The 20,344-nt window shown below is 43.5% G+C and overlaps 1 protein-coding gene across 4 annotated transcripts in view; it reads left to right on the forward strand.

The window, feature by feature from the left end:
• The window catches only part of pomt2 (protein-O-mannosyltransferase 2), a 230,678-nt gene that overhangs the window by 145,364 nt on the left and 64,970 nt on the right, over positions 1-20,344 (forward strand). For all 4 annotated transcript variants that reach the window (XM_043701478.1, XM_043701476.1, XM_043701477.1 and 1 more), the window contains exon 16: positions 11,333-11,404. In XM_043701478.1, the coding sequence (XP_043557413.1) occupies positions 11,333-11,404 (72 nt within the window). The remainder of the gene's footprint in view (positions 1-11,332; positions 11,405-20,344) is intronic.

The raw sequence follows: 20,344 nt of genomic DNA on the forward strand, positions 1-20,344 counted from the left end.
TTCCAACACCCCTCCCCCAAGTCCCTCCTCCCTACCTTTTATCTTAGCCTGCTTGGCACACTCTCCTCATTCCTGAAGAAGGGCTCATGCCCGAAACGTCGATTCTCCTGCTCCTTGGATGCTGCCTGACCTGCTGCACTTTTCCAGCAACACATTTTCAGCTCTCATCTGTTAAACAAAAGGCCTCCCAAAATCCTTTTCATCTCTGTACCAAACCAGACTGATCAGAGTTCGGCCTGGTTTATTACCCCTCTGAAAAAAACCAAGGTCAGAGTCTCCTTGAGCCAAGGAACAACTTTTAGCAAAAAAGGTTTGAGCTTTGGGACAATAACAGATGATGCAATGTGTTTCTTTTAGTCCATATAATGTTGCTCCTGAAGATATGGAACCTTAAGTTAAGAGTTCCACAATCATTTTCAAGGAATCCATTACCAAGTTTCCAGGCTCGCAGTATTCCTTAGATGAAAAGTTGAAAATCATTCTCTCTCTCTCTTCTTTGCAGCCTCTTTCCCACCTTGCAACTTCATTCTGGTCCTCATCTTGCGAAGTTGCTGGAAAAGCTCAACCGGTCCAGCAGCACCCATGAAGAGGAATCAGAGTTAATATTTCGGGTCCGGTGTCCCTCCCTCAGAACTGGCAGGGCTGCTATCTCATTAGAGAGGGAGAGATGATTGTGGTTGAACCCAAGAGTCACAAGGCCTCAGACCCCAGTCCTGATCAAGGGCCACTGGACCTGAAACGTTAACTCTGAAACCTCTCCACAGGTGCTGCCAGACCTGCTGAGCTTTTCCAAAAGCTTTTTTGTCACCCTTAATTTACATGTGCATAGTACTTGACACTGATCAGCTTCCTCAGAGCCAGCTCTGAGTGAACAGAGCTTCTGACGCTCCTTTTTTTTTTTCACTTTCCTTTTTTTTTTAATCTACCCCTGCACTACCACCTAACAGCGACAGTGCTTATATTTTTTCCTCCAGTAATCACGTGTGTATGCAGGTGTGAGACACAGTGGAAAAGCAGCAGGTGAATAAATCTTTATTCGTTTTCCACCACCGGGAAGCAAGGAAACACCTGAGTGTCCAATGACAAGCAGTGCCCTTCTCGTCAAAGGGCTACACTCCTGTTTGTATCTGTCATCAGGACTCCCTGTTTAGACCAAGTTAACAGAATCGATTAGGGAGCTCATATTAGACATAGGACATAGAACATTACAGCACAGTACAGGCCCTTCGGCCCTCGATGTTGCGCCAGCCTGTCATACCAATCTGGAGCCTATCAAACCTACACTATTCCATGTACGTCCATATGCTTGTCCAATGACTACTTCAATACACTTAAAGTTGGCGAATCTACTACCGATGCAGGCAAAGCATTCCATACCCTTACTACTCTCTGAGTAAAGAAATTACCTCTGATATCTGTCCTATATCTATCACCCCTCAATTTAAAGCTATGCCCCCTCGTGCTCACCACAACCATACTTGGAAAAAGGCTCTCCCTGTCCACCCTATCTAACCCTCTAATTATCTTATATATCTCTATTAAGTCACCTCTCAACCTTCTTCTCTCCAATGAAAACAGCCTCAAGTCCCTCAGCCTTTCCTCGTAAGACCTTCTCTCCATACCAGGCAATATCCTAGTAAATCTCCTCTGTCAACCTGGGTGGCAACTTTCAAGGATCTGTGTACCTGGACACCGAGATCTCCCTGCTCATCTGCACTACCAAGAGTCTTACCATTAGCCCAGTACTTTGCATTCCGGTTACTCCGACCAAAGTGAATCACTTCTCACTTCTTCGCATTAAACTCCATTTGCCACCTCTCAGCCCACTCTGCAGCTTATCTATGTCTCTGTAACTAAGCCATCCTCCGTCACTATCCACAACTCCACCGACCTGAGTGTCGTCTGCAAATTTACTAACCCACCCTTCTACGCCCTCATCCAGGTCGTTTATAAAAGTGACGAACAGCAGTGGACCTGACACCGACCCTTGCGGTACACCACTAGTAACTGGACTCCAGGATGAACATTTCCCATCAACCACCACCCTCTGTCTTCTTTCAGCAAGCCAATTACTGATCCAAACTGCTATATCTCCCACAATCCCATTCCTCCGCATTTTGTACAGTAGCCTACTGTGGGGACCCTTATCGAACACCTTGCTGAAATCCATATATACCACATCAACCGGTTTATTCTCGTCTACCTGTTTGGTCACCTTCTCAAAGAACTCAAGAGGGGTGGCCCAGTGATGAAATGGGAACTGAGTTGATATTGAGTGAAACTGTAGGCTGTTCCATTAAGCTTGCCTTCAAAGTTTTGGCTACTTTTTCCACCAGACCATTGCACAGTGGATGATATCGACCGTTCTTGTATAGAACATAGAACAATACAGTGCAAAACAGGCCCTTTGGCCCTCACTGTTGCACCAACCTGTGAACTGTTCTCAGCTCGTCTCCCTACAGTATGCCATCATCATCCATATGCTTATCTATGTGATTGTTTAAATCTCCCTAATGTGTCTGAGTTAACTACCTTGGCCTGGAGGGCATTCCACACCCTTACCACTCTCTGAGTAAAGAATCTGCCTCTGACATCTGTCTTAAATCTATCACCCCTTAATTTGTAGTTATGTTCCTTCGTACAAGCTAACGTTATATCCTAGGAAAAAAGACTTTCACTGTCTACCCTATCTAATCATCTGATTATCTTGTATGTCTCTAGCAAATCCCCTCTTCGCTGCCTTCTTTCCAGTGAGCTCAGACCCAAGTCTCTTAGCCTTTCCTCATAAGACCTTCCCTCCAGACCAGGCAGCATCCTGGTAAATCTCCTCTGCACCTTTTCCAATGCTTCCACATCCTTCCCAACATATGGGGACCAGAACTGTACACAATATTCCAAGTGTGGCCGCACTAGCGTTTTGTACAGTTGCAGCATGATGTTGCGGCTCCGGAACTCAATCCCTCTACCAATGAAACCTAACACACCGTATGTCTTCTTAACAGCAATATCAACTTGGGTGGCAACTTTCAGGGATGTATGTACGTGGACTCCAAGATCCCTCTGCACATCCACACTACCAAGAATCTTTTCATTGACCCAGTACTCTGCCTTCCTGTTATTCTTCCCAAAGTGCATCACCTCACATTTAGCTGCATTTAACTCCATTTGCCACCTCTCAGCCCAATTCTGCAGGTTATCCAAGTCGCCCTGCAACCTGTAACATTCTTCCACACTGTCCACCACTCCACTGACTTTAGTGTCATCTGCAAATTTACTAATCCATCCACCTATGCCTGCGTCTAAGTCTTATAAAAATGACAAACAGCAGTGGTCCCAAAACAGATCCTTGTGGCACACCACTAGTAACTGGACTCCAGGCTGAATATTTTCCATCAACCCCCACTCGCTGCCTTCTTTCAGAAAGCCAGTTTCTAATCCAAACTGCTAAATCACCCTCATTTCCATGCCTCTGCATTGGATTTCAACAGTTTCCTCATTTCCCCTTCCCCCACCTCATCCTAGCTTCTAACCTCCAGAAACTCGATCCCCTGACCTGTCCGGACTTGTCCGACCTGCCCAGCTCCTTCTCCACCTATCCACTCCACCCTCTCCTCCCTGACCTATCACCTTCATCTCCTTCCCCACTGACCTATTGTACTCTATGCCACTCTCTCCCCACCCCCACCCTCCTCTAGCTTATCTCTCCACGCTTCAGGCTCTCTGCCTTTATTCCTGATGAAGGGCTTTTGCCCGAAACGTCGATTTTGCCTGTCCTCGGATGCTGCCTGAATTGCTGTGCTCTTCCAGCACCACTGATCCAGAATCTGGTTTTCAGCATCTGCAGTCATTGTTTTTACCTCTATTTTCTTCAACAGCCTACCATGTGGAACCTTATCAAAGACTTTACTGAAGTCTATGTATACCACGTCAACTGCCCTACCCTCATCTACATGCTTGGTCACCTTCTCAAAAAACTCAATGAGGTTTGTGAAACACGACCTGCCCTTGTCGAAGCAATGTTGCCTATCTGAAATCAAATTGTTGCTTGCTAGATGATTATAAATCTTATCTCTTCTCATCCTTTCCAAAACCTTTCATACAACAGGAGTAAGGCTCACTGGTCTATAATTACCTGGGTCATCTTGACTGCCCTTCTTAAACAAGGGCACGATATTTACAATTCTCCGGTCCCCTGGTACTAAACCTGTAGACAATGACGACTCAAATATCAAAGCCAAAGTCTCTGCTATCTCCTCCTGAGCTTCCCAGAGAATCCTCGGATAAATCCCATCCGGCCCAGGGGACTTATCTACTATCACTCCTTCTAGAATTGATAAACCTCTTTGTAGCTAACCTCGATTCTTTCTAGTGTAATATCTCGTACCTCATTCTTCTCCTCTACAATATTCTCCTTTCCCTGAGTGAAACTGATGAGAAGTGTTCGTTTAGCACCTCTCCAATTTCCACAGGGTCCGTACTCGACTTCCCACTTGAGTCTTTGATTATTCCTACCCTAGTCATCCTTTTATTCCTCACACACCTACAGAAAGCTTTAGGGTTCTCCTTTATTCTATTTGCTGGAGACTGCTCGTGTCCTCTCTTTGCTCTTCTTAACTCTCTCTTTAAATCCTTCCTAGCTGATCTGTAACTCTCCATTGCCTCATCTGAACCATCTTGCCTCATCAACACCTAAGGCACTTGCTTCTGCTTAACAAGAGATGCAATTCCTGTAGTAAACTACGGGTTCCCTTACCCTATCGCTTCCTCCCTGCCTGACAGGGACATACCTATCAAGGACACGCAATATCTGTTCCTTCAACCAGCTCCACATTTCCATTGTCTGCATCCCCTGCATTTTGCTACCCCATTCTTTGCATGGTGGCGCAGTGGTTAGCACTGCTGCCTCACAGTGCCAGAGACCCGGGTTCAATTCCCCCCTCAGGCGACGGACTGTGTGTAGTTTGCACATTTTCACTGTCTGCGTGGGTTTCCTCCGGGTGCTCCGATTTCCTCCCACAGTCCAAAAATGTGCAGGTTAGGTGAATTAGCCACGCTAAATTGCCCGTAGTGTTCGATGAAGGGATAAGTGTAGGGGAACGGGTCTGGGTGGGTTGCGCTTCGGCGGGTCAGTGTGGACTTGGTGGGCCGAAGGGCCTGTTTCCACACTGAAAGTAATCTAATCTAATCTAATCTAATTCATGCCTAATCGCATTATAATGGCCCTTGTCCCATCGATAACTCTTGACCTGTGGCATAGACCTATCCCTTTCCTTCGCTAAACTAAACGCAACTGAATTATGGTCACTCTCTCCAGAGTGTTCACCTACAACTAAATCAAACACCTGGCCTGGTACATTACCAAGCACCAAATTCAATGTGGCCTTCCGTCTTGTCGGCTCTTCAACATACTATGTCAGGAAACCCTCCTATACACATTGGACAAAAACTGATCCATCTGATGTAATAGAGTTATATCATTTCCAGTCAATGTTGGGGAAGTTAAAGTCCGCTATAATGACCACCCTGTTCCTTTCACTCCTACCTAGAATAATTTTGCCAATCCTCTCTTCCACCTCCCTGGAACTCTGCGGAGGCCTATAAAAAAACTCCAAGCAGTGTGACCTCTCCTGTTTCTAACCTCAGCCCACACTACCTCGGTAGACGAGTCCTCATCAAAAGTTCTTTAAGCCACCGTTATACTATCCTTGACTAACAGGGTTACACCTCCCCCTCTTTTACCGCTTTGCCTGTTCTTAATGAAAGATCTAAACCCTGGATCCTCACCCTACTCTATCCATGTCTCCGAAATGGCCACAACATCGAAGTCCCAGGTACCTATCCTTGCTGCAAGCTCACCTACCTTATTTCGGATACTTCTGGCATTGAAGTAAACACACTTCAAACCAGCTTGTTGTCTGCCAGCACATTCCTGTGACCACGAAATCCTTTCTCTGTCTTCCCTCCTCTCATCCTCCTGTGCACTGCGATTACACCTCAGGTTCCTATCCCCCTGCTGAGCTCGTTTAAACCCACCCGAATATCACCAGCAAATTTCCCACCCTATGCTGACTGACATTTGACTTTAGGAAATGCTCAAATTCCTTGCTGGTAAGTGATGTCCATCATCTATGATCAACACCTCGAAGAGCCTGTGTATTGCAAAAGATGCTCACAACTTTTCTAATGTCATTCCCATGTTTGATGAATGAACTGTATGCATGTCCAACCGTTTTGATGGCTGTCCACAATGACTAAGAATGTTGAACTCTTGGAAGGGCTGGTCTAGTTGACATGTAGGGACCTCGGGTTTACACGGCCATTCCTACAAATGTTGGCCCTATGGCACTGTCCTCCAATCTTCATCCAATCCTGGCTACCTGGACACCCCTGGATGGCCCTGGTGGAGGAAAACTGGTATCTGGTGGCAATCTTTGCTGAGGACAATCACTCTTGCTCCCCTTAGTAATATGCCATCCTACAGAGTGACTTGGTCTCACCGGGTCCAGAAAGATTTCAATTCTGGTTTAATGCCCTTTTGTTTCCTGCCATCACCACCAGCTGTTTTAGTTTCTCCTGGGTGGGATCTTTTCGTATCCACAGTCTGATATTACCCATGTTGCTCGGAAGGGTATCTAGAAAGCTTAAAATCAGATTCGACTCTTCCAGTGGTGACACCATAGGTAATTTATCTGCCAGTGGGAGCCAACTGAAGGTATCTGCATTTGCTACTGGGCCTCCTGGATGATGATCCAGCTTGCAAGTGTACGCATTTAGAATGAAAACCCAATCACTGAATTTGACCTGAAGCTGTGGGCAGCACTGCTCTGTCATCTTTAAGTAGCCCAAGCAGGGATTTGTGGTCTGTTACTCTGTCATTAGAAAACGCAGCAAATTTATGTTCTTAAAGATATTGGTGGAACTTTCCTACACCAAAGATGACAGCCAGACCTTCCTTCTCTATCTGGACGTATTTGGGTTCTGCATTAGCCAATGTTTAGGAAGCAAACACTATTGGGTGTTCCTCTCCATTGGACCAACTGTGACCCAACTCTACCCGATCTTGTATGGGGAAGCATTGCATATTAGCACCAGATCTTGCTTGAGATCATAGTGTGCCAAAACCTTCACTTCCTTCGAGACTGCGACTTGACTATGCAATCGTTTCCAAGGCTGACCCTTTTTCAATAGCTGATGTAAGGGTGCCAGGATGGAGGTCAGGTTACGTATGAACTTTCCAAATTAATTCACCAATCCAAGGAAAGACCTAAGCTGCGGTACAGATGTGGGAGCAGGGGCATCTCTGATCGACCTCACTCTATCTTCCAACTTCTTGTTGGCTCAAGTAATTCACTTGGGGTTCCTGAAGCGCACATTTTTCCCTTCTAAGGTTTAAGCCCACCTGGGAGAAATGTATGAGGCCTATGACCAAATTCTGTAAGTACTCTTTATTGTTCTTCATGATGTGAGCATATCATCCAGATAAAAAGCAACCTGGGCTCGACATTGTAAAATGGTCTCCATCATCTGTTGGAAAGTTGCACAGGCTGATGATATCCCAATTGGCAGTCTCTTATATTGGTACAAAATCCTACAGGTATTAATTGTCGCATACTTCTGGGAATCTTTATCTAACTGCAATTGCAGGTCATGCATGGCTCATGTCCAGCTTCCTGAAGAAAATAATAACTTTTTGGCTGCGATTTGGCTTTGTTTTGGGGCTTTGCTGTGGGCCAACCTAGAATCTTTCTGTTCAGGCTATGTCCTGAGTGAGATTATGCAATTGCCTTCATTTAAGTGGTGTTCCCCAGTCTTAGTTGGACTGGCAAGAGTGTCCACTTCCATCGCATACCCTGTAACTCAAATTATCCGCTTGCTGCATTTTCGAATGACAGAGCCAGTTGTAGTGCCTGTTTGAAGTTCAGTGGGCTTCAGCTAGTAGATATTCTTGCATGGATACATCATTACTCCCACATACCAATCTGAGACTTAGCATCTTATCAAGGGTCAAACCAAAGTTCAATGCCTCTGCCAGTCATCTCAATGTCAACAAGAATCCTGACACAGATTCCTCTCATTCTCAAACTGCCAAGTAAAAACGATAGCATCTCAATTAGAGGAAGCTTGAGGTTGTAATATTCCTTAACTAAATCCATCAACTCTTGAAATGTTTTAGTATCTGGTGCAGGTCCACAAACTGTCACGAGAATTGCTCGTTCCTATCCATCTGTCTTAGTGTAATTTGCCCACATATTGGACCAATTTTCAGCAGGATTGAATGAGGTCAAGCTTCATAAATAATGGAATGATGCCAAAAATACGTACCCCAACTCAAAGATGACTGTTGTGAGTGTTTTCTCTCATCACCACTGAAATGACTCCACAGAGGCTGATATCCCATTACTAAGTCACCCTTTATTTACATGTGTATAGTACGTGACACTGGTCCAACTTCCTCAGAGCCAGCTCTGAGTGAATAGAACCTCTGATGCTCCTGTTTATTTAATCTAGTTTTCCTAATCAACCATTTCAGAGACATTATTACACACCTCTGGAGCAAGTGGGACTTGGACATAGGTCTCTCAGTTCAGGGGTCACTAGGGACACTACCTTTGCACCAGAAGTGGGCCCCTGACACAGAAGTGGCCCCTGTTTCTATCTGTCAGCCAGGGCTCCCTAATTGGACCATGTTAGCAGCCATGATCAGAGAATTCATATACTGTGAAGTCCATCTAGCTGACCTCATTGCAATAACTACACTTATCAGTAAATTCATGTGCAAAACCATTTGTGATTGAGGATTGATGAAATCAAGTGAGTCTTTGTTAGAGCATTGCCTTTTGAACTCTTTCTTGTCATTCTTAGCAGCCTTTCTCTGGTCTTCCTGAGTGGGGTTTTCCCCTGTGTGTTTTCAGTGCTGACTGTCACTTCAGCTGTACTTGGGTGTGAACTGTTTCCTGATTTGGATTGTTGCTTAGTGTAGTAGTTTTTATTTATTCAGTCAGTCATTCTTTACAAATGGTGTTATGTCATTTATTGCAGTCCTGGATTGCTTTGGAGAAGGTGCTCCTGAACCACTGCCTGCAAGCTGTGCAGATGTAGAACATAGAACAGTACAGCTAAGTTCCAACAATTTGGCCCACTATTTCTTTTAATTCATTCGTGGGCTGAGGATATTGCTGGCTAGCCAGCTTTTATGCCCATCTCTAAATGCCCCGAGGGCAGTTAAGAGTCAACCACATGCCTGTGTGTCTGGAGTCACATTTAGGCCAGACCAGCTAAGGATGTTTCCTTCCCTGAAGGACATTATTGAACCAAATGGGTTTTTCCAACAATCGACAATGGATTCGTGGTCATCATTAGACTCTTCATTCCAGATTATTGTTGAATTCAAATTCTACCCTCTGCCATGGCAGGATTCGAACCCAGGTCCCCGGAATAATACCTGCGTCTCTGGATCAATAGTCCAGCAATAATACCACTAGGCCATCGCCTCCCTGCTAATGAGATGGGTAGTGGGTGAAGGAGTGGCAGATGCAGTTTAATCTAGTTAAGTGTGAGGTGTTTCATTCTGGTAAGGCAAATCAGGACAGGACTTATACACTTAATGGTAGGGTCCTAGGGTGTGTTGCTGAACCAAGAGACCTTGGAGTACAGATTCATATTTCCTTGAAAGTAGAATTGCAGGTAAACAGGATAGTGAAGAAGGCGTTTGATATACTTGACTTTATTGATCAGTGCATTGAGTACAGGAGTTGGGATGTCACATTGTGGCCCTTTTGAAATACTGTGTTCAATTCTGCTAAAGGATAGATGTCAAACTTGTAAGGGTGCGGAAAAGATTTACAAGGCTGTTGCAAGGTTTGAGCTATAGAATGGGGCTATTTTCCGAGAGCATCGGAGGCTGAAGGGTGATCTTAGAGGTTTATGAAATCATGAGAGGCATTGATAGGGTGAATAGCTGAGCTCCTCTTCTCCAGAATATGGTAGTCCAAACCTAGAGGACAAGGTTTAAGGTGAGAGGGTAAGATTTAAAAGGGTCCTAAAGGGCAACCTTTTCACGCAAGGTGGTGCATGTTTGGAGTGAGCTGCCAGAGGAAGTGATGGAGGTTGGTACAATTACAACATTTAAAAGGCATTATGTTACGTGAATAGGATGCTCCTTGCTTCAATATTCTATGGACTTGTGGATGAGCTGGGCATCTTTTGGCCATTGTACATTGTTAATGAGGTGAGTGTAGATGATTGTGAGAAATCCTGCTTGGCTTTATGGAAAGACATCCCTCATGAAACTTGATAAAAATAATACTGAGTTGATTTCTAGGATTCAGACCTTTTTCTTTGACTCTGGCAACTGCCTCCATCCTCACACCCCAGTTCTGTTCATCCCACAGTAAGGTCGTCTCAGATAACTTGTGCCCGTTTTTGTGTCAGAGTATTCACCACATGTATGGACATTGATTGAATGATATTGTTCCTCAGTTCTTGCAACTTGTTACTCACTGCATCACCCTGGCTCCCCTATCCTTGCTTCTTTAGCTTGAATTCTTCCTCTCAAACTCTAGTTAAACTCCCCGTGAAGATATTAGTACAGATTACACCTGGTCCAGTACTGGTTCTAACATCACTGATATTATTCTAAACAAAGAGATCTGTTCTGGTTGAGACAGGGACACAAACATGTTGAGACAAACTATGTTTTATAATCAATGTACATTGCTTTATATCTCTTGGAGGCTGGGGGCTGTTTTTTTTTTAACTAGTTCCCTTGTTCTGAAGTTTTATTAGTTTTCTTGTTGAAGTCAACTGAGGAAGATTTTCAGCATTTTGGGAAAGTCTGCTTCTTGAGATGATTACAGTCTCATAATAGGGCAGGGTTCTATGTTTTCTGTTTTTGGTGTGGCATAATCTGTTTGTGCATGGAATAAATTCCACGGAAAAGACACTGAAGATTATATTGTTGGGGGTAATGTCAGTAAATGTACCAACCAAGAGTTTGTATTTACAGAAAATCATGTGGTTTACTCATAATATATATCATGTGCTAGTAAGGTCCCAACTTGAAAAGTTATTCAGACTACTGAAGCACAAATCTAGTTTTGGAGTATCAATATAGATAGCAACCTGTTATCAAGACAACTAAAAGGAATTTTATATGGAACTTGGAAATAATAAATGACATGATTATGCTGACAAATTTAGACAGTTTGTTCTGTGTTTATAAATGTAAAATCAAAAGGCTTCCAAATACGCAAATATGCAAAATAAGTGTAGATCTCGGCACATGCTCTGAAAGCTTTCTCATAAATGTTATTCTGTTTGTGTTTTTCTCTAGGGTAATAGTGGCTTAAAACCAAAAGACAATGAACTCACTTCAAAACCCTGGCATTGGCCAATCAATTATCAGGTAATAAACTTCCTTAGCTACAGGACTTGCTCTACAAATTTGAAACCTTTGCTCCACTTCTGAAAGATGTGGAGTGTTCAAGCAAACACAAATTTCAAAGCATATTTGGTGTATCTTCCTCTGTCAGCAGTATTCCTCGTGCCTCTTCTATTGATTGCAATTAATGGAAAGTGTCAGAATCTCATGTTGGAAAAACATAAGGATCGGAAGAAATAAGATGCCTTAACCACCTTGTTCACAGATTTAAATTCATTTATGAATGTAGAGTTGCCTCAGTCCCTGTGATAGGTTCCAGTCATGGACAGTTTAGAACAGCAACTTCCGTGTTATAATTGGGTCTGAAAATAAGAGAGACCTCAGCCAGTAGAACACGCTTAAAAGTAGCCAATGGTAGAACAGTAGGGAGTGGGGATAGGGAATTCTTGATCAAGTTGGTGTCCTATGACTAGTGAGGTCCCAAAGAGATCAGTGCTGTTTACAGTATATATTAATGACTTGGATGAAGTAGATGAATTTAATGCAGCCAGATATGCAGAGGATGGTTCATGTGTGGAATGTGTGCCAGAGGAAGTGTGTATGCTGGTACAGTTACAACATTTAAAAGACATTTGGGCAGGGATATGAATAGCAAAGGCTTAGAAGGATAAGGGCCAAATGGGATTAGTTTAGTTTGGGAAACTGGTCGGCATGGATGACTTGGACTGAAGGATGTTTCCGTGCTGTATGACTCTGCGACACAAAAGTAGATGGAAAGATGAGTTGTGAGAGGATAAACAGTTTTACAGGGAGATATTAATTAAGTGAGAAAAACATTGACAGATGGAGTATTAAGTGGTAAAATACAAAGTTGTTCATTTTGGAAGGGAGAACAAAAAAACTGAATATTATTTAAATGGAGAAAAACTGCATAAATATGCAATATAAAGGGATTTGGGAGCATTTATGGATGAAACACCAAAAAGTTAGCACAGATGCAACAGGTCATCAGTAAGTACCTTATTTCAAGGGGTTTTGAGTATGAGTACTACTGCAACTGTTTGAGGTGCTGGTGAGACCACATCTGGGGTACTGTGAACAGTTTTGATCCCCTTATTTAAAGAAACATATAATTTCCTTGGAGAAAGCTCAGAGAAGGTTCACTAGTGGGGAGGTGGTGGCCTGGTGGTATCGCTACACTGTTGGTTCTGGAGACCTGGGTTCGAATCCTGCCACGGCAGACGGTGGAATATGAATTCAATTAAAAATAATTTGGAATTGAGAACCTTATAATGACCATGAATCCATTGTTGATTGTTAGGAAAAAATCCATATAGTTCACTAATGTCCTTCAGGGAAATAAACTGCCATCCTTACCTGGTTTGGCCAACAGACTGATTGCAATTAAAGATGAGCAATGCCCTTATCTTTTAAGTGAATTATAAAAACATGCCCCGGTCTGAAGGGATTGTGTTATGAGCAAAAATTAAACAGGTTGAGACTGTATTCATTTGAGTTTAGAGGAATGAAACATTCTTAAGGGGTTTGATAGGGTAAATGCTGAGAGCATGTTTCCCCTCATGGGAGAATCGAGGATCAGAAGACATAATTTCAGAATAAAGGGATGCCAATTTAAGACTAAGGTGAGCAGGAATTTCCTTTCTGAGGGTTGTGTGACTTTGGAACTGCTTGCCGTAGAGACCTGTGGGGCAGAGTACTTGTGGAAATTTAAGGCTGAGTTAGATTCTTGATCTGTCAGAAATTAAGGGTTATGGGAAAAGAACACAGAGTGGATGTGAGAAATGATGGATTAACCAGTAATTATCTTTATCTTTGTATGTGGGCCCTTCAACTGGCTTGCCAGTTGGCTTCAGATAGATAGTCTGTAGCATTCTGATTCAAGAATATTTGAACTGAGAGCTGTCTCAGCTGTTGCACAGACTAGTCAAGCAACAGCTTGCCATAGTCAGACTTGCTTCATGCTTTATTATGCCTTACAAAAACAATCAGACTTATCCATCATCATATCTTGGATACGAACCGTTCCATCCACAGGGCAGAAACATCACCAATGATAACACACAATGATGGATTCGAGTTGCCCTGGAAGTCTTTGGTGTGACCTCTTGACACCGTGAAGTCTCATGGTATTAGGTCAGACCTGGGGAAGGAAACTTCCTGTTGAGTGCCATTACCCTCTCTTCACTGATGTGTGCACTAATCCTCAGTACTTTTCCATGCTGAATCCCACAAGGGAGAAGCCTTGATGGTAGCAAGGCCACAATGTTCTTTGGCTGCAAGACTTCAGTATCCTTGACAAGCTGTCACAATCTAATTCACAGTCAGTCGCCTGAGGCGGGAATTGAACCCGGGTCTCTGGCACCGTGAGGTAGCAGTGCTAACCACTGTGCCACCGTGCCGCCCACAAATTGGAAAATATGTGCTAATACCTGTGCTGTATGATCCCAAAAGCCATCACAATGTATAAAATCCAAATGAAGCCAGTGAGGTGACCAATTTGCCTGACTGACTGCTATTCAGGATGCCATGAGGAGCCTTGTTTGCCACTGCCTCTGACCAGTGGGAGGAGCTGCCATTCCACACACAACCTGCTCTGACTACCATGCTGATTTCACCGACTAACCTGCCGCAAAAGTCTACAAAGAAAAGAAAAGGAAAAAAGCGGAAGTAAAAAGAAAGGGGGAAAATGCATGCATTGAGCCCTGGTCTCGAGACTACATGTAGTCCTGCTATTCTGCTGTCATGTTCGTTAAATGAAGCCATAGGGGAAGAACTTCAAAACAAGAGCAATCCTATTCCTGGAAGTAGACTACTACCACCGAACAGTTGGAGAGAAATAAAATATAGATATGTAGGCACATTTCAGAGAAATTTAAAACTAATTAGGTAGTGATTGTAGAGGATTTCAATTTCCCCAACATTAACCAGGGTAGTCATAGTGTGAAAGTTTTAGGGAGCGCAGAATTCCTAAAATCCATTTGGGAGAGTTTTTAAAGCCAGCACATGGAGGCCACAGCAAGAGAGAGAGATGGTATTTGACTTAATATTAGGTAACGAGGTAGGCAATTTGTTTGAGGTATCAGTGGTGGAACATTTTACAGATCATAACTCAATTAGATACAAGATTTTTTGGAAAAGGATAAGGATGGAATCTGAAACCAAAGTTCCAAACCAAAGTTCCAAACCAGGAGAAGACCAATTTTGATAAGACAAGCTATGACTTGGTCAGAGCAGACTGGGAACGGATACTTTTCGGTAAATCTATGTCAGAGCCGTGGAACACAGTCAAGACAGAAAGAAGGAGAGTATCAGGCCAACATGTTGCAATAAAAAACTAGGGTTGGCAACAAATCCAGCAGGTCCTGGATATCAAGGAACATATAAGGAGACTTTTGGCAGATACTGAGGGCTGAAATTTAAGAAGGAGAGGCAAAAGGAAAAAGGTGGTGGGGTTGTATTGCTGTCTAAAGATGAAATTAACACAATAGTGAGGAATGATATCAGCTCTGACAATGTGGAATCTGCATGGTGTTGCGAAGTTGGTGTGTAAAATGGGGGAAAGTGTATGTGGGCCCTTTAAGAGATGATATTCTTTTCCCCAATGCTTAGCGGTTTGGGAAAAAATCAATGTCAACAGCAGTTTAAAGTCCAGGTACAAAGAGCGCCCAATTGAAACGCTCAAACATTTTTGTATCTAACAGCCAAGCAGCATTTGTAAAAAGGCAACAGGACCTTTCAAATTTAAACCAAGCCCTGACATACTAAAAACCTATCAAATTTAAATGTTATGGTGTTGACAACCTTGTACCAATCCTATTGTAAATAAATTAATAGGTCATCAGGGGTATAAAGGTTGAGGGCATTTTGGAAAATCAGGGAGAGCCAGCTGCCAACTGAAGAGATACCAACTTCCAGCTCTCGGAAAAGTACCATCGATCCATAACAGGTACCATGCCACTTTTAACTACTACTCCAGACAGCAAAGTTCACAGACAGAGCAGTTCTATTACAAGAATTGGATGGAGAGAAGCGTTTGAGAAAGAAGATCAGCAAAGGGGGCGAGGAGCATCTTGGAAGACACGTTCTGTGTGAACTTCAAGAGACAAAGCTTTAATTTATTGTTTTCTTATTACTAGGATTTATATAAGTGGGACCTGTGTGATTGAAACAGCATACTATCGGAATCTTGTTTTATTTGGGAATAGATAGAGAAGAATTACTTGGTTTGCTACTGGTTTTGTTAATTTGTTCACTGTTTGAGTTAGATATATAGTTACTTGTAACTTATAAAGTGAGTATCAGGGACACATTTCATTTAACTACTCATTCATAACAGGTTGAGGACAAGAAGTAGATTATACCACTTTTCACGCATCTGTTATCAGATTGCAAGGCAAGGTGAACTTCTCTGGGAGGTTCGGTTTTAATTATCAGGAGGGTGTCGACCTCCCCTTTGTAACAATGGGTTGAGGTAAGAAGCACCAAGGGGTGAAAAACGTCAATGAGTGCCTTACGTAGACTGCCAAACTATAGGAGTGATGTTAGGATTGGCATTAAACTGGAAATTAGAGATGCATGCGATAAAGCAACATCTGGTAATTACGGGTGATTAATCTGCAGACAGAGTCGGAAAATCAATTTAGTAACATTAATGTAGAGGAGGAATTCCTGGAGTGTGTATTATAAATAATTGGCATTCTTGTTGTGAGGCCCCTTGAGGATGAGTGACCATAAAATTATAGAATTCCTCATCGAGATGGAGAGTGACACAGTTAATTCTGAGACTGGGTCCTGAATCTAAATAGAGGAAATTAAAATGGAATGGGGTGTGAATTGGCTATGGTGGATTAGGGGATGTTATTTAAAGGCATGGTGGTGGAAAGGCATACAGGTGAACTGCAGCATTTGTTCATTCCTGTCTGGTGCAAAAGTAAAATGGGAAAGATGGCCAACTATAGTTTATTTGGGAAAATTAGTGGTTGTATTTGTTTCAAAGAAGGTGCACACAAATTGTCCAGAAAAGAAAAGAGCAGTTTAGAATTCAAGAAAGAAGTTCAGAGAGATGTTTCTTTTAATTCACTTATAATGAATATTGCCCATCCCAAATTGTCTTGAGAAGATAGTAAGCTGTTTTCTTGAATCACTGCAGTTGATTTGCTACAGATGGACCCGCAGAACTCTTTGGGAGAGAATTCCAGGATTTTGACTGGGCAACAGCAATATCTTTCCAGATCAGGATGGTGAGTGGTTTAGAAGGGAACCTGCAGGTGGTGGTGTTCCCACATATTTACTACCCTTGTCCTTCAAGGTGGAAGTGGTTAGACTTGAAAAGTGCTGTAAAGGATCTTTGAGAAATTTTTGCAGTGCATCTTGTAGCTAGTATACATCACTGCTACTGAGCGTCAGTGGTGGAAGGATGTATGTCGATGTGGTGCCAATCAAGTGGGCTGCTTTGTCCTGGATGGTGCCAAGCTTCTTGACTGTTGGAGCTGCACCCACCCAGGCAAATGGGGAGTGTTCCATCACACTCCTGACCTGTGCCTTATACATAGTGGATCAGCTTTGGGAAGTCATGAGGTAAGTTTTGTACTACAGTATTCCTAGCCTCTGACCTGATCTTGTAGCCACGGTGTTTATATGGTGAGTCCAGTTGAGTTTGTGATCAGTGGTAACCCCCAGGATGTTGGTAGTGCAGGATTCACTGATGGTGAATGTCAAGGGGGGGTCGTTAGATCCTCTCTTAGTGGAGATGATTCAAGAAGGAAGCAAGGCATATACCTGGAAAGTACAAGCCGGTCAGTCAAATCTCATTGGTGGGGTAACTACTGGAAGCAATCCGAAGGGACAGAATTAAGGTGCATTTGGAGAGACCCGGATTAATAAATTAACAGGCAACATGGTTTTGCGCTCACAGACACCCACACACACCCTTATAGACACACACACTCCCACCCTCTCACAGGCTTAAGACATATTCCACTCACTATATACACACACACACACACACTTTCTCACACTCACAACCCCCACCCCAGACAGACAGACAGAGACACACACACACACATAGACAAAGACCCACATGCGCACATATATTTTGTGGGGTGAATTTGTACTTTCAGAGTTACATTGTACTTTGTTTAAAGACTGCATGCATTCATGTCGAACTCTGAGCTCAAAAACTGCATGAATTTATGTAAAACTCTGTTATCTCACTTTTTAGATTGGAATCAATCTAAACATCAGGTCATAGACAGAGAACACCGGGGGCCAACACCGTCAACATATTGTCTAGCTATCACCATTGTTAACAGCTAACCTGAGAATGCAACTTTAAAAAAAAGGGTTTTGTGATTTACACATGAAAGAAGTGAAGCTGTCACTGTATTCTAACAGATGAAAGGCTTAACAGACAATCAATTTTTCAAAGTATAATTTCAGTTACATCACACTGCAAATTTTTGCTATAAATTCTGTGTTACAATCGAGCCCTCCACTATCACCTGATTAAGGAGCGTCGCTCCGAAAGCTAGTGTGCTTCCACTTAAACCTATTGGACTATAACCTGGTGTTGTGTGATTTTTAACTTTTGTACACCCCAGTCCAACACCGGCATCTCCAAATCATAACATGGTTTTGTTAATGGGAGGTCATGTCTAACCAACTTGTTTGAATTTTTAGAAGAGGTGGCCAAATATGTAGATGAGGGCAGTGTTTTTTATGTTGCCTGCTTGGACTTCAGCAAGGCCTTTGAGAAAAGTCTGCCTGGGAGGCTGCTAGCAATGGTAAGAGCCTATCAAATGCAAGGAAAATTGTCAAGTTGGATCTAGAATTAGCTGAAGAAGGGCTTATGCCCGAAACGTCGATTCTCCTGTTCCCTGGATGCTGCCTGACCTGCTGCGCTTTTCCAGCAACACATTTCCAGCTCTGATCTCCAGCATCTGCAGACCTCACTTTCTCCTCTAGAATTAGCTGAATGACCGGAAGCAGAGGGTGATAATTGAGGACTGGAAATCTGTGCGCATTGGGGGCTCTCTCAGTCCATCTTTGGGGCCCTTGATATTTGTGGTTTATATAAATGATTTAAATTTTGAATGTAAGAGGGCTGATCAGTAAGTTTGCAGACGATACCAAAATTGGTCGGGTGGTTAATAGTGAGGAGGATGGCCTTAGATTACAAGAGGATACAGGTGGGCTGGTGAGATAGGGTAATCAGTAGTTCAAAGGCACTTTACAGCCCAGGAACACTGTCTATCACCAAATTCCTCAGGATCTGTATCCCTCTGCTCCCCACCGACTCATGTATCTGTCCAGACTCACCTTAAATGAATCTACTGTGCCTGTCTCTACTACTACAAAGTTTGTGCGAAGATTTGTAGCTCGGGTGCTCGTTGTTGTGGTTCTGTTCGCCGAGCTGGAAGATTTTGTTGCAAACGTTTTGTCCCCTGGCTAGGCGACATCATCAGTGCTTGGGAGCCTCCTGCGAAGCGCTTCTTTGATGTTTCCTCCGGTGTTTATAGTGGTCTGTCCCTGCCGCTTCCGGCTGCTTCCCTGCCGCTGCCGCTTCCTAGAGGCATGGCATTCATCCACAAACTCCATCAACAAACACATCGACCTGGACCCAATATACCAACCACTACAGCGGACAGCTGAAACTGACAACGGGAAGCGGCAGGGACAGACCACTATAAACACCGGAGGAAACATCAAAGAAGCGCTTCGCAGGAGGCTCCCAAGCACTGTCTCTACTACCTCTGCTGGCAACGCGTTCCAGGCACCAACCACCCTCTGTGTAAAGTACTTTAAGGATGTATCCCCCTTAAACTTTTCACCTTTCACCTTGAACGCGTGGCCTGTCGTTATTGAATCCTTCACCCTGGGAAAAAGCTTATTTCTATCCACCCTGTCTATATCCAGCATGATTTTATAGACCTCATTTAGGTCCCCCCTCACTCTCCTTTTTGCTTCTGAAAACCATCCTAATGCATGCAGAAGTGGGTACTGCAGATGCTGGAGATTAGAGTCAAGATCAGAGTGGTTTTGGAAAAGCACAGCAGGTCAGGCAGCATCCAAGGAGCATAAAAATTGACTATACGGTCAAAAGCCCTTCATCAGGAACCTGATTACTGATGAATGGCTTTTGCCCATAACGTCTATTTTCCTGCTCCTCGGATGTGACCTGCTGTGCTTTTCCAGCACCACAATCCTAACCTACTCAACCTCTCTTCGTAGCTAGCACCTTCCATACCAGGCAACATCCTCTCAAACCTTCTCTGCACCCTCTCCAAAGCGTCCACATCCTTTTGGCAATGTGGCGACTGGAACTGTACACAGTATTCTAAATGCAGCCGAACCAAAGTCTTGTACAAATTTAACATGATCTGCCAGCTCTTATACTCAATACCATGTTCGATGAAGGCAAGCATACTATATGCCTTCTTGACCACTCTATCCACCTGTGCAGCCACCTTCAGGTACAATGGACCTGAACTCCCAGATTGAATTCTTTGAAAAGGTGACGAAGGAGGTTGATGAGGGGAAAGCGGTAGATGTGGTATATATGGATTTTAGTAAGGCGTTTGATAAGGTTCCCCATGGTAGGCTACTGCAGAAAATACGGAGATATGGCATTGAGGGTGAGTTGGAGGTTTGGATTAGGAATTGGCTGGATGGAAGAAGACAGAGGGTAGTAGTTGATGGCAAAGTTTCTACATGGAGTGCCGTCACTAGCGGTGTTCCGCAAGGATCTGTTTTGGGACCATTGCTGCTTGTCATTTTTATAAATGACCTGGAAGAGGGGTTAGAAGGTTGGGTGAGCAAGTTTGCGCATGATACGAAAGTCGGAGGAGTTGTTGACAGTGAGGAAGGATGTGGCAGGCTACAGCAGGATATAGAGAAGCTGCAGAGCTGGGCAGAAAGGTGGCAAATGGAATACAATGTAGCTAA

This window comes from Chiloscyllium plagiosum, chromosome 12, assembly GCF_004010195.1.
Source record: "Chiloscyllium plagiosum isolate BGI_BamShark_2017 chromosome 12, ASM401019v2, whole genome shotgun sequence".
In the NCBI taxonomy this organism is placed as follows: domain Eukaryota; kingdom Metazoa; phylum Chordata; class Chondrichthyes; order Orectolobiformes; family Hemiscylliidae; genus Chiloscyllium; species Chiloscyllium plagiosum.